Raw genomic sequence first — 15,377 nt, 5'->3', positions numbered from 1 at the left:
TCTACCACAGTGCTGTAGACCAGTAGATCTCTCTCTCTCTCTCTCTCTTTTTTTTTTTAAGGTTTTTGCAAGACAAATGGGGTTTAAGTGGCTTGCCCAAGGCCACACAGCTAGGTAATTATTAAGTGTCTGAGGCCCAATTTGAACTCAGGTACTCCTGACTCCAGGGCCAGTGCTCTATCCACTGCACCACCTAGCCACCCCTAGACCAGTAGTTCTCAAAGTGTAGTCCAGGAGCTCCTGAGACCCTCTGGAGGTACATGAAGTAAAATTATTTTCATAATACTACTAAGTTTTCATTTCTAATATGGAAAATGTTAATTGATAAAAATCACAAAGCAAAAATTCTAGGGGAAATTCTCAATTTTTTAAAAAAATATAAAGGAGGCCTGAGACCAAAAAGATTGAGAACCATGACCGTGGACTCATCAATATTAGTTTAGATATGTTGTTTCTTTCATTTTAAAAGGATTTAGGGGAAAAAATAGACATCACAACAAAAAATACTTATATATCTTAAGTTGAAAAGGAATAATTATTCAGCTGGACTAAGAAACTTGATTAAAAATAAATACATATATACGTATATACATATACATATATACCTCAAACATATACATAGTGTGTATTTATATGTACATATTTTTAAGAAACAGGGGTTTTATCCTTTTCCCACCTGTACTGTACCTTCCCCCCATACCACTTCCCTTTAAAAGACTTATTTTTACCTCCCTCCTTCATTTTACTGTCATAAATAGGCAAACTCCTGTATGAATTATAAACTATGTATTACTTAGGTTCCACATGCATGTTCATTTCTCTTATAATAAATCTAGCTGCAACACAAGTCTTATGGACTTGTGATACTGATTTTGATTAATATGTTTGTTTTGTCAAATTCAAAGTCTTCAAATATATCTTAACAATCCCACACTGTCCCACAGATATATGGAGTGTTCTCTTAAATTTCCAACATAAATATATCACTAATAAAACTTTTTGTAAAAATCTGCCACAAATTTAAACTTCATAAAACCATAAAGCTGAGAAAGATCATTTTTGGAAATAATCTAATCCAGTTTTGCCTTTTCCAGTTGAAGGTTGGGGGTAGGAGTGGGAAGTTGTTAAAGTGAGTTGCCTAAAGTAACCTTACTGGTAAGAGGCAGAACTGATACTCCCACATCTGTCTAGTGTGCTCTCTATTATACCACAGCTTCAAATCAATCACTGGAATTTGGTACAAATGTGTTAACACTAATGTGTAATTTTATTTAAAAACAAAGTCTTCTGAGGCAACATCCATTGCCAAACTTAGATTGCTGATTCTTATCCAAAATATCTTTTCTGTCTTTATATAGTTGTAATTTGATTTTTTAAAACGTCTTTTAGATAACACCTTTATTCTTATATACTTGTACCAAATTTAGAAGTTCTTGTTCAGATATATCTTGAGTGGGTGGAAAGAATCTAATTAGCATTAAAATTCCAGTAAGTGATAACATTTAAGTTTTTAAGCAAGATTAGAAGCATTCAAGATAAATCTTAGCAAACACTGAATATACTTAACATACATAATATGAACCACAGAATATACAAATATTTCTCAAAAATTTATTGATAAAAACAAGTGTATTCAAATGCAGCACTGAGCAAAAAAATAAAAAGTCTGGAATGCCAATAATACTAGAGAATCTCACTCATAGATTACATTTCCTCTGTTTTAACTAGCACCATTATTTCAAATATCAGAGATTAAATTAGAATCTTTTCTAAAAAGTATAAAAAAACTATCATTATAAAGATTAATTTAACATTCTGATTAATGAAATTTTACCCAAATATCTCCTTAAAAATCAAATCATATTTTACCATTTGTAATTGACAAAAGTGGTTTAAAAATGTATTCGATTCCACAGCTGGTCAAAGATAATTACCCACTAATTCTATTTTTGGTTAATATGGTCATTGAAGATAACAGAAATTGGATTTTCATAAATCTCTGAATATCAAGAAAATACAGAAAATTGAGATTAGTCCTACACACCATTTCTAATACCAGTCTTAGAAAATATTTTTCTAGACTATAAAAATACTAAATTGCATATCAAAGTTTCAGCATATCCAGCTTTTACTACAGCAGACAAATATTTAAAAAACACTTAATGATCTTGTACCACAGTATTTTACATCATCCTGAACAAAAAGTACCTTAATAATTTTACTATTAGATCCATCCTGATTTTATGATCATTTCCCTCACATTCTACTGTAATTAAATAGTCATACCAAGAAGTGTGTTACTAGTAAAAAAACTGGAACAACCAACATACATTTCTTGGCATTCAAATTACTTTTGCAAGTACAATCACAGCAGAGAGCTGTTAGATATTCAATTTACAAATACTAAATGGGAATAGGAGTACCTCTATCTGCCCAAATAAAATGCATGAGGTTTGTTGGTTGGTAATCAAGAGAACAAAATTCTGAATAAGCAACCTAGACTTATCTATTCTGACCTAAGAAGGAAAATCATTTATTCCAAGTAATATCGATTTAAAACAGAGTACCTGTTTCTCAATAAAGTAGAAGTGTACCAAATTAATAAACTAAGTAATATACCAAATCATGGCAAATTATTTGCTATTCAAGTCAATTCACCTATATGGTCCCTACCTGGAGTTTTTAAGTATTTTCAAAGCAATACTGTGTACCTTTTAAATCAGAAGAAACCAAAAGTAGTCATCTTCTGTACCAGAATAAATTTCATAAAATGCAGACTGACTTTCTTTTAAAATGTTTTTCTGTGACATGCATCATAATAATTACTGCTATTTAAGACTGAAAACATGTCCCTTTTGACAAAATGAACAAAATCTTCAAGAGGGCACATAGGCTTGCTGGAATGCTTGTGGTGTTCCTGGCAAAAAGAAGTGTGGAATGTGACATCAACTCCATTATAAAGAATACGGATGAAGTGATCCACAGGGCGTTCTCCATCTTGCCACAGTTCAAAGACCAACCTGGCTGCAAATCTTGGAAACCTGGCTTCAGTAATCCCCAGGGCACTGAGAACTGGTGACAAAGTGACATCATGAGCAGAATAAAGAACAAAAACCTCCTCCTTCTTGCCTTCAGTGATGCGCAGCATTCGACTGACAGTCTGGTTGAGGACAGGATGAGAAGCCAGCAGTGCATACTTAAAATAAAGCTTTCTTTCACGTCTCTCTTTCTCATCCTCTATCTGATGCGTCTTGATAACTTTAAAATGCTCTAGGTCAATACAGCCATTTTTAGTACAAGGGAAACTGACATTGTGGCAAAAGTGGCATAACATCGAATCTATGGGATTAGCAGCTCTCAGTTGCCTTGTGGGAATCCCCACTATTTTTGCCATTTCCACATAAGTGTTCTCTAACTGGTTGTTTTTAACACGCAAGAGGTATTGGCGACGTTGCTCCTTTTCTAGGTACTGATTTCTCATCGGGCAATCACAACTTCCAGAGCAAAAGATAGTGCTCCACTGGTGCCTAAAGTTAATCTTTTTCCAATCAAAATCTGGAAGAAGACTATAGAGCAAGGCCAGTCCACTCTGGAGAGTTCTACTTTTTCCAGTTGTCTCTAAGTAAAGATGCTTTGTGGTCCAGTCTTTTGGAAGAAGTTTGTGCTTCTTTAAATAAATGTCTCGTAATAGCTGTCCATTCTTCAAATGCTGAACAACACCTAACAAAAATAACAGCAAAAGTTTTCCTGAGTATAAGAATTGAAGGAATGTATAAAATTGAGAGAACATAGAAAAAAAACAGTATGAGAGATACATATAAAAGTTTAATCAAGGAGCAGCTAGGTGGTACAGTGGATAGAGCACTAGCCCTGGAATCAGGAGTACATGAATTCAAATCCGACCTCAGACATTTAATAATTACCTAGCTGTGTGGTCTTGGGCAAGCCACTTAACCCCATTGCCTTGCAAAAAAAAAAAAAGTACTAAAAAATTTAATCAATCTTAAATTCCATGATTTTTTAAAAAATAATGTAAACTAACAACATCTGAACCCAACTCAGTTCTGCAAGTAAATAAATAAATAAATCTTAAAAATCTACTCATCTGTTACTATTCTCTCATTCATTAATCTATCTTTTTTGTTCTCACAGCCTTCCCATTCTTGAGCTGGTGGGAACAAACTACTGTCTCAAGAGAGACAATTTAAACTCTTAAATACCCTTTTATCTTTGTATATAAGTACAGTAAAATTTCAAAATTGGCAGACTCCACTAAGCAATCCCAACTAATGAAATGTTGAGGCTGATGATGAAAAACTGCACACACATTTCATAAAGCTGTATGGCTAGGCAGAAAAGTAGGAGATGAATTTTAATGTAGGCATATAAAAGGTAATACAGTTAGGAAAATATAATCCAAACCAAGTTTATATAATCAATCAGATACAATCTAAAGAATAGGTCCAGGGCAGCTAGGTGGTGTAGTGGATAAAGCACCAGCCCTGGAGTCAAGAGTACCTGGGTTCAAATCCGGTCTCAGACACTTAATAATTACCTAGCTGTGTGGCCTTGGGCAAGCCACTTAACCCCATTTGCCTTGCAAAAATCCTAAATAAAAAAAAAAATAAAAAAAAGAATAGGTCCAGAGGTCATTGATTTGATAAACTCAAGAAGAAATATAAAAATACAGTCAAAAAAGAAGACAAACAACATACTAGGCATCCTCAGAAAGGGGTAAAAATTTGTGTTACCTCTGTATAAAATCATGAGCACAAATCTCAAAAAAGATGCAATGAAGTCAGAGAAGAGAAAATAAATTATTCAACTATATAAGGGAACTCTTAAGAAAATATAAACTAAAAATATTAATAACCTTTCATTCTATGAGAAGGATATGATCAAAGTTCATGTACTCAAGAAGAACATGTTACAAGTGACTTGTCTATCACAGTATGTATCATTCTTGACATTACTTATAATTTACAGTTATTTTTGTATATGAAATAACTTCTGGCTAGACTAGACTCAACATGGGCTAGGGAATCCTATCTTACCTAAATGTCATCTCTTTCCAAGTAAATAGCAGTGATCTATATATAATTAACACAATAAATGTTTGCTAAATTGAATGCAATCAAATCTTAAAATATTATAATAGGTGATTCTCTTGAAGTTTGAAAAAAGATAAAGTATTTTTTCCTATCAAAAAGTTTAAACTGAGGGGCAGCTAGGTGGCGCAGTAGATAGAGCACCAGCCCTGGAGTCAGGAGTACCTGAGTTCAAATGCAGCCTCAGACACTTAATAATGACCTAGCTGTGTGGCCTTGGGCAAGCCACTTAACCCCATTTGCCTTGCAAAAAAAAAATTAAAAAAAAGTATAAAATGAGGGCCAGCTAGGTGGCGCAATGGAAGGAGGAATGGCTCTGGAGTCAGGGGGACCTGAGTTCAAATGCGATCTCCAACACTTAATAATTATCTAGCTTGTGGCCTTAGGGAAGCCACTTAACCTCATTGCCTTGCAAAAACCTAAAAAACAAAACAAAAAAGTTTAAAGTGAGATATAAACTTTAAGAACCTGTTATTTGCAGTTAATGAAATACCGGATGGAGGTGATGATATGTTCTTCATTTTATCTTATTATATACCCCAGGGCCTATTAATGTGCTGTACTTAGAAAACACTTAATAAATGCTATTGAATTGAATTGAACCTCAAGAGGTAAGGCAGGGCTCGGCCCCGCCCCTTCCGCTGCGGCCCAGCCGAGGGCCCTGGGATTCCGGCCCAACAGAGTATACGGCGGATCAGGCTGGCCCCCGGCCCAGGCTCTGCCCCCGCTGCGGGGGGCGTGGTGGCCGCCGCGGGGGGCGTGGTGGCCGCCGCGGGGGGCGTGGTGGCCGCCGCGGGGGGCGTGGTGGCCGCCGCGGGGGGCGTGGTGGCCGCCGCGGGGGGCGTGGTGGCCGCCGCGGGGGGCGTGGTGGCCGCCGCGGGGGGCGTGGTGGCCGCCGCGGGGGGCGTGGTGGCCGCCGCGGGGGGCGTGGTGGCCGCCGCGGGGGGCGTGGTGGCCGCCGCGGGGGGCGTGGTGGCCGCCGCGGGGGGCGTGGTGGCCGCGGCCTCCCCGGCAGGAGGGGGTGAAGGGGAGAGCGGCCGGTCACAGTCTCCTCGGCCCCCCAGGAGGTGGAGGCGGGCGGTAACGCCACAGGCCGCCCCTCCTTTCCAAGCGAAGAGAGGGCGCCCGAGGAGGAGGAGGAGGAGGAGGAGGCCGGGGACCTCGTGCAGCCCTGTATACAATCCGCCACCTCCGTAGCCTGGCGTTTGTCGCCACGAGTCGAAATGGACAAGTTGATCCTGGAGAGGCTATGGCAGAACTAAAGGAGCGCCACATTGGAGGACTGGGTATCCTAGAAATGGCAGCTGGCACTGGCTTATTTGCCTATACCTTCTGGGCAGCGTTCCTTATGCCCGGTTTCCAAAAAGTGCCCTTGAAGCTTCAGGTACCCTATGTCCCAGCAAGTAGGAAGCAGGTAGAGAATGTGCTGAATCTTCTCCAGGGCTGCTCTGGCAACATGGTGGATTTGGGCTCTGGTGATGGCAGGATTGTTTTGGCAGCACACAGACAAAGATTTTCTCCTGTTGTGGGTTATGAACTGAATCCCTGGCTTCTTCGACTTTCCCGGTTCCATGCATGGTGGGCTGGTTGTGCTCAAAATGTTTCCTACCAGAAGAAGGATCTCTGGAAGGTGAACCTGGCTGACTGCAAAAACATCAGTTTTCCTGGCTCCCAGTGTGATATGTCTGAGCACTTCCAGAGACTCTAGGGCCATGGGATTTGTTGAACTAAAGTATTCCCAGGGCTAGGGAATGATTCAAACTGAGCTCCCTCTCCTGGAAACCAAACTGCAAGCAGAATTGCCCAACGAGGCCCGAGTGGTATCTGGACAATTCCCTCTTCCCTGTTGGGAGCCAACAGCCACAGTTGGTGAGGTCCTGGACGAGGTTTGGGCTTATGATATTGGACATATCCGGCAAAATATGGAGATGAGGACAACTCCCCTTCAGGGAACACCTGTCTAGATTTTGGGCAGATACAGCTTCCTTCATGAGAGGGGCACATGTCGTTACCTTCAATGTAAGGGCACTTTTAGCCAGTCCTTACCCAAACAAGGATTCACCTCCCTTAACCACAGAGAACCAGGATGTGTTCTAGAAGAGAGCTGATTCTGGTCATTGAATTTTGAGGTTCAAGTAATTATAAGGAGCCAACACTGAGGGAAGGTCAAAACCATTGCTGAAGATTTCACTGGCAATTCTAGGTCAAGAATTGAAACTTGTTTCTTGTGGTTTACATTTGAACACAAAAGTTTTTTTCCATTTTTGATGTTTAAAAAAAAAAGGTAAGGCAGATTTAAAACATAAATGAGATCAAAGTTTCTATCAATAAATTTTTGATAAATTCTTTGATTCATAATTAGTTAAAGGGACTGGGAAATAAATGTCCAGGACATATCCCTAAACATGTGAAACTGAGTGCTCTCTTATGTCATCTTCCTTGAAGATACTTCTCTGAGGTCAACCAAATATGATAGTTCTTTTATTTTAGAGTTTTGAGTGCTACTCTAATCATCATATTAGGGAAGAGACACTGAATTCTCAAAAGTTATGCCCCAAAAAGCACCACATATGACAGGTCCCAGACCAAGTGAAAGTTTAGAGGTAAGAGGTTAATAATTGTATCTGTTGTTTGTGGACCAGTAACTCTAGAAAACTATCTACTAATACATGGAAAGAGTACCACAACTATAGCCCATCTTGAAGTACTAAATTAAGATTAATTGATGCTTCACTTGTCATGTGGTAGAGGATAAGGTCAATCTTTTCAAATCAAATTTCTTTCTCCATGCTAAGAATGCTAAGAAGTTACCACTAGGGGCAGCAAGGTAACACAGTAGATAGAGCACTGAACCTGGAGTCAGGAGGACCTGAGTTCAAATTTGACCTCAGACACTTAATTACCTAGCTGTGTGTCTTTGCGCACATCACTTAATCCAACTGCCTAACAAAAAAAAAGTTACCACTAGAATTGATGCAGCAAGGTCTAATGAGAGACCCTAGTAACAGTGAACATTTATATAAAGTTTTAGGGTTTTCAAATCATTTTACATATATTACCTCATTCGGTCATAATGTCCTCAAGCAAGCTTTATGAAAACTGAAGTCATATGCAGGACAATAGATTTCAAAATAAAATAACTTTTAATATAATGATGTAAAAACATGACCAGGCAATATTTCCAATTAGGGAAAATAACCTTTAAGGGAAAACACATTTTGGGGAAATTGAAAAGAACAAAGAGGAAACTTGCCTGTCTGTGTGAGTTCTCCCATTTCACACAGTGAATGACTAGGATAAAGAGGCAAAGTACTAAGAGTGCCTTCCATTAAGACTTCAGATGCTTTTGACATATGATTGATGAAAGCTTCAAGTTTAGGATGGTTTGGTTTCCTAAAAAAGTACAAATCAAAATACATTCTAGTCCAACAAATGCTTTATATAACAAAATAAAAACAAAACTGATAAAATTGAATGATTTATTGTAAGAAAATATGTTCAAAGCTAGATGCTTTTTCAAACCTATGGTCTCTATAAACATTTTCAGTCCACACTTAAGACAATCAGTTTGAGACCTCCCAATGCATTCATGGGCAGGCAGCTCCCAATTATCTGTATACTTTTCAGTTATCTTCCCCTGTTTTAGATTCAAGGCCTCCTCTCATGGCATTCTCATTCAAGTTCTCTGAAGCTAGCTAGCTAGCTAATGAAGCAAATATTTTTGGATGTGTTGATAACTATCCTCTCTCACCCATTGACCATATTTAAAGATCAAGAGGTAAAACTAGCCTCAAAGATAAAAGGGTTACAACCTAACCATTTCTCAGAGAAGCAGAAGAAACCTGAAGGTGACATCATATAAGATCATAAACTGATCACTGGATTTTTAATATTAAAATATAATTATTTGACCATTTAAACTCCTCATAAAACTGTACTTCTACAAGTGCCAGTTCGTCCTTCAACTCCTATTTAAAGGTTTCCTTGCAAAGTTCAGATTACACTCATCTTTTCCTTTAATTTCTATTACTGTATAATTTAGCAATTTACTGTACACTCTTACTTTCTAATTGTTTTATGAGTCTTGCCCTTACATAAAGCTGAAGTTTCAACTTTCAACTTTATTGTTCCTTTATAGAATATTTAATTCAGCTTAATATAAATCAAACAAATAAATGAATGACTAACATGTAGGACAACAAAAGAAATTTATAAAGTAAAATATATGCACTGAGATCATTTGTTTCCTTGTGTCAATTGAGTTATAAAGACAAAAACTGCTCTAAGAGTTTAAAGGAATAAGAGAGGACTTCAAACTGGAGTGGTCTGGAAAAGCTTCATGGATGAATGAGATTTGAGCAAGGCCTTGCAAGATGAATAGGATTTAGATAGATAGGAAAGATAGGAGAGTTATTTTACACAATAGGAATGCCATGAGCAAAGCTTGAAAGGTAATAATGTGCTAATCATGTTCAAGGGACAGTACAGGATTTGACTGGGGGAATGAAGGAAAATAAAGTTAGAAACATTGTGGATAGATTGTAGGGGGCACTGAATGCCATGCCTGAGAGCTTGGACTGAGTCACTGGAGGTTTATCAGATGTATGAGATGATAGAAGCAGTACTTTACAGAATTAATCTTGTAATGAATAGAAGCATATGATAAGCACTTCATTTCCACGATTAAAGCTAAAGCATTTAGGGATGTTTACACCACATTTAAACGCACCTTGAGTCAAACCACTGGTTGGCCAAGAAAAAGAAAAAGAACCAGTGTAAAACCTTAAGTTTTAATCATTGCAGTGTGCTAATTTAAAAATAAAATAATCCAGTAATAAAGTAATTTTCCCCTGATTAAATAATATAAGAATATATGTACACATTCCAACTATTAAAATGTTACTTAGTGAGAAAAAGAAGGAAGTTAATTGCTAAATTATAAACAAGAAACAGCAAGGAAAAAGGCAAAGATCAAACTGCTCCAACAACAAACTCTTACCACTTGAGCTCCATTAACAGTGACATTTTAAATGGATGCGATCATGGCTCTAAATGTGGTAAAATAACCTGACTAAAAAACATAAACCTTCACTTTGCAAAAATACATCTTAAAATTATAATATGCTCAACTTGACATACTCTAAATGATATTATCCTAAATACTTCAGGGTACATAGAGCAGAAGACACAAATTTTTTTTCCCTAAAACTTAATACATACAAATGTTTGCAATCTTGGAAATTAACATTTTCATAAAATGAAAACAAAACTAATACTTATCTTCATAAACTATAGGTTACTCCTCAAGACATGTAAAATACTTCTTTCAGTATCTCTGGATTCTGATTAAGAATCTAAGCAAAAGCTTTGTGGGCATAACCTGAAAATTAAACTTAAGTTACATGACTACAGACAGTTACAGGTAGTTTTGCAAATTCTCCATGTTTTCCCTGTTTGACTATTCAAATTACTTTTTCATGTTAAAAATAATTTAATTACTATTAGGTTCCCCTCCTGTTCTAATGGGTGGTCTGTGATCTCCACATAAAGGAAATCCATATTCAGAAATTTTCTTTTATGGAATTATTACTTGTGTTTCAAAGATCTTTGATTTCACTGATATAGGTACTTGTTTCACTTACACAGATCCTGATCCCTCTACAAATATATGATCTTTAAAAGTTGGTCAGAAGAGGGAGCTGGGGGGCATAGTGGCACATAGCACTAGCCCTGAAGTCAGGAGGACCTGAGGTCAAATCTGGCCTCAGACACTTAATACTTAGCTGTGTGACCTTGGGCAAGTCACTTAACCCCATTGCCTTGCCAAAAAAAAAAGAGTTGCTCAGATAGAAAAAAAAAATCAGCATCGTTTGGGCAACCTGGTGATAAACCCCTTTGATTTTAACTGGGCCAGTCCCCAAACCAAAGACATGAAGTCTATTACAAGACTCATAATCAAAGACTTTTCAACTTGGTATAGAACATACCAGAGCTGCTGCTGGCATAACCTATGAGAAGTCAAGGTTACCTCTACTCCTTTTTAAGATAACAAATTAGAATTTCATTCAACCATATAACTGTCCTTTCCTTGGACAATAGTTAATAAAACTAAGTACTACATGTACTCAATGGATAAACCCTAGGCATCACACTTTTTTGTTTGAACACTGAAATTATTATATGTTTATTAATCAAATCTATGAAAATAAATTCTTCTATAATAAAAATGTATCTGACTTTGACCTTATCAGAAATACTGAACACTGAAAATAATAAAAATGTTAAATTCTTACAGACTTCAAAGAATTGGCCTCATTTTCTTATTTCACTCTTAGTGTCTATATCACAAATGTGTGCATAAAGCTCAGCATAGGTTTTCAAAGCTATTTTGTATACCCATTAAAAAGTCAACAATGCTATAGCATAAACTGTATAAGTAATTAGTTCTTCACTAGAATATTATGGGAAAAGTAACATTCTTGTAAGAAAATAAATTCAAATAGTTTAAATTGGAATTTTAATTAAGCAACAATGCTGATGCATATAAATTCAAGGAATGATTATGTTAGAGTAAAAAGCATCTAACTGGAAAATAAGCATTCTATTTACCTGGAAATATCTTTTCTATAAAGACTTAAGACTTAATATTATTCTGTTGAAGTCTCAAGAGGTAACTTGATTCAATTCAAGAAGTATCTATTTCTGACCTCTTTATTATCTGAACCTTTTGAAACTAATCACATGAAACTACAAAATTAGCAAATGTCTTGAAATCTCTATATAAAACATAAATTACTTCTAATTTCAAACTTTCATTTATTAGTATACCACTCAATTTTTTTAAAAAAAAAAAGTGGCTCCAAAGATAGTCTTATACCATTCTTTTTTTCTTTAAAAAAAAAATATCTACTAAATATCTAGCCTAGTTTGGGCACTTTATGGAATTAAAAAAAAAATAAGCATATGAGAAAAGGTCCCAACCATCAAGAAACTGTTAATTTTGTTGTTCAGAGTTAGTACAGTTTTAACAGTTAATATGATATCCTAAAGGAATCTGATAAGTTAAAGGAGAAAAAAATCTCATAATAACAAAAAGGCAGAGTCCTATGCTACAGTATTTTAGATGTGAAAAAGGAACTGAACTGAAATAGCCAACCCTGATTGTATACGGATTCAAATCTGACACTACGAATTAATCAGCACAAGCTGAAATTTCAAACCACATCACTGAAAAGAGGTAAAAGTCTCTGTACAAATACAACAAAGGGGAGGTGGCTAGGTGGCACAGTGGATAGAGCACTGGCCCTAGAGTCAAGAGTACCTAAGTTCAAATCCAGCCTCAGACACTTAATAATTACCTAGCTGTGTGGCCTTAGGCAAACCACTTAACCCCATTTATCTTGCAAAAAAACTAAAAAAAAAAAAAACAACCAAATACACCAAAGGAATTCACTGATTACCAGCTCAATTCTGTTGTACCATTTAGACCCTTATCAGGTCTTTCTCCTAGTGCTTTGGTTAGGTAATTTATAAGTGTATTTCTACTATATAAATTAAACTATAAAATAAAGATTACTTTTAGTGCTTTTAAAATCAGATCTACTGTCTCATTAGCATAAGAAAATTACCTCAATCAAAGGGACTTGCTCTACAATTTATAGTCTTAAGGACTCTGAGAAGTTAAGTGATTAGTCAGAGACAAGTTAGTAGATAACCATATGACAAGACTGCTTCCTGTGGGGCTTTCTAAATACATTATCAACATTTGATCATTTTTCTTGTGGTTGATACAATTATAATTTTAAGATCTTAGAATTTCCATATTTATAATTTACACTTTCTATTCTTGATGTTTCTTTATTCATCAAATGTTTACTGAAATAGCATATTAGTTGAGCAACACAAGATCATGGACTTAGAACTACAACCTCCTTTTATAAATGTGGAAACTAAGGCCCAGGGAGATAAAATGACTGCCAAAATCACATAAGTAGTAAACTTCAGAGGTGAGATTTGAACATAGGCCTCCAGAGTTCATACTCAATATGTTCTTTCCATTATGTCATGTAGCTATCCAAAAGATACCAAAAAAAAGGCATAAAAATCTCTGCTCAAGGAACTCATAACCTACTTTTATATTTAAAACAAACCAAAATTATCGTTCCTATTTTTTTAAAAAATAATCCTGAAGAATGTTACCTCTATAATTTTGAAAAGTTAAAATGTAGAAGCAAAAGCTGATGATATAAAACAATGGAAATGACATGTTAGTTTCAAAGTGATAATATATATTGAAAGGAATTTTTAAAATGCAACTTACCTGTTAGCAACCAAAGTACAATCAATTTCTGGTCTCTTTGTTTTAGGGATCGCATAAAGTGGGTATCTATCTCCATGACGAATGAACACATGAACAGATACTAGCTTGAAGTAATAAGGTGCATGACCTACAGATAAGAAATATATAATTTAAACATTAGTTCTAGGAACAGTGTTATAAATACTAGGTTTTACAAGAATGCTTCAGTGCTTTTCCCTTAAAAATGGCCTACAAAACAAAATTCTAACTATCAACATAAACCACTGATTTCCATAAAATAGACTGAGGCGTATTCCTATTTTTTTAATTTTAATTTTATTTTTTCACATTACTACAATAGTCTTGTAAAAATAAACATAATCTCCACTCCCCCCACAAACTTCAAGAAAAGTAAAATGTGAGGGGGGAAAAAAAGTGTACTTCAGTCTGGATTTGGATACCATCAGCTCTGTCTTTGGATTCTTTATCATATGTAGATCAGAGAAATTGCCATTGCAGGCTCTATTTCCCTCTAACCTATTCCTCCTCACCCCCATTTATTCTGTTTTCTCTCTCCTTTCACCCTATCCCTCCTCAAAAAAGTGTATTGTATCTGATTAACCTCTCTCACAATCTTCTCTCTTCTATCACCTACAACCCCTCCCCCCTCCCTTTCTCTCATCCCTTTTCTCTCCTTTTTTACCTCTAAGGTAAAGGAGATTTCTATACTCTATTGACTGTGTATCTTATTTCCTCTCTGAGCCAATTCTGATGAGAATGAAGTCTCACTCATTCCCCCCCCTTCCACTCCACTGAAAAAGCTTTCTTCTTGCCTTTTTTACATGAAATATCTTAGATATTTCCCTTTTTCCTCTCCTTTCTCATTCTCCTAGTAAGTATATTCCTTTCTCATCCATGAACTTCATCTTTATAACTTTCATATTCAGCTCCTTCCTATGCCATGTCTATATATGCTCCTTCTAATTGCCATGAAACATGAGTTATCTGTATCATCTTCTCATGTAGAATACAAGTAGTTCAACATCATTAAATCCCTCGAAACTTGCCCTTCCTTTCTACCTTCTCCATCCTTCACCTGAGTCATGAACTTGATCAAATTTTCTGTTCAACTCTAGTCATTTCAACAAGAAAGTTTGAAAGTCCCCTATTTCATTGAATGTCCATCTTTTCCAATGAAAGAAGATATTCATATTTTTCTGGGTAGCTGATTTTTGGTTCTAATCCAAGCTCTCTTGCCCTCCAGAATACCATATTCCAAGCCCTACCAGCCCATAATGTAGCAGCTACTAAATCCTGTGTAATCCTGACTATAGCTTCATGATATTTGAATTGTTTCTTTCTGGTTGCTTATATTTTCTCCTTGACTTGGCAGTCATTTTGGAATTTGGCTATAATCTTCCTGGGAGTTTTTATTTGGGAATTTCTTTCAGGAAGTGATCAGAGAATTCCTTCAACTTCCATTTTACCCTCCACTTCTAGGATATCAAGGTTCTTTTTCTCATCATGACTTTCAGGTAGTCCAATAATTTTTCAATTATCTCTCCTGGATCTGTTTCCCATGTCAGCTGCTTTTCCAATGACATATATCACATTTTCTTCCAGTTTTTCATTCTTTTGAAGATTTCCTGAGTTCCATTCTACATTTGAAGGAATTAATTTATTCAGAGAGCTTTTTATCTTCTTTTCCATCTAACCAATTCTGCTTTTTAAGGCATTTTCCTCATTGACCTTTTGGACTGCTTTTTCTATTTGACCTAAACTGGTTTTTAAGATGTTATTTTCTTCCATATTTTTGTGTAGTTCCTTCACCAAGCTGCTGACTTGGTTTTCATGATTTTCCTGCAGTGCTTTCATTTCTCTTCCCAATTTTCCATCCATCTCCCTTACTTGATTTTCAAAATCTTTTCTGAGCTCTTCCATAGCCTAAGACCAATTCATAATTTTTTGGA

At 36.2% G+C, this 15,377-nt stretch overlaps 2 protein-coding genes across 5 annotated transcripts in view; one reads left to right on the top strand and one right to left on the bottom strand.

Annotated features, from left to right (window-relative positions):
• Window positions 1-720: 720 nt before the first annotated feature.
• PXYLP1 (2-phosphoxylose phosphatase 1) overlaps window positions 721-15,377 on the bottom strand; it is a 54,381-nt gene continuing 39,724 nt past the window's right edge. For 3 of the 4 annotated variants that reach the window (XM_074214902.1, XM_074214901.1, XM_074214900.1), the window contains 3 exons: window positions 13,429-13,555; window positions 8,362-8,501; window positions 722-3,720 (listed from right to left, as the gene is read on the bottom strand). In XM_074214902.1, coding sequence (XP_074071003.1) covers window positions 2,789-3,720; window positions 8,362-8,501; window positions 13,429-13,555 — 1,199 coding nt within the window. In that variant the 3' untranslated portion in view covers window positions 722-2,788. Of the gene's footprint in view, window positions 3,721-8,361; window positions 8,502-13,428; window positions 13,556-15,377 lie in introns of all 4 variants that reach the window. The other variant, XM_074214903.1, reaches the window with a different exon arrangement.
• Window positions 5,605-9,191, top strand: LOC141508145 (adenine nucleotide translocase lysine N-methyltransferase-like). Its single transcript, XM_074216493.1, is given in 5 exon segments — window positions 5,605-5,610; window positions 5,790-6,188; window positions 6,220-6,764; window positions 6,766-6,784; window positions 6,875-9,191. Coding segments are annotated over 5 exon segments (1,167 nt in total). The 3' UTR covers window positions 7,073-9,191.

This window comes from Macrotis lagotis, chromosome 1 (genome assembly GCF_037893015.1).
Source record: "Macrotis lagotis isolate mMagLag1 chromosome 1, bilby.v1.9.chrom.fasta, whole genome shotgun sequence".
In the NCBI taxonomy this organism is placed as follows: Eukaryota; Metazoa; Chordata; class Mammalia; order Peramelemorphia; family Peramelidae; genus Macrotis; species Macrotis lagotis.
This window is presented reverse-complemented; position numbering and strand designations above follow the sequence as displayed.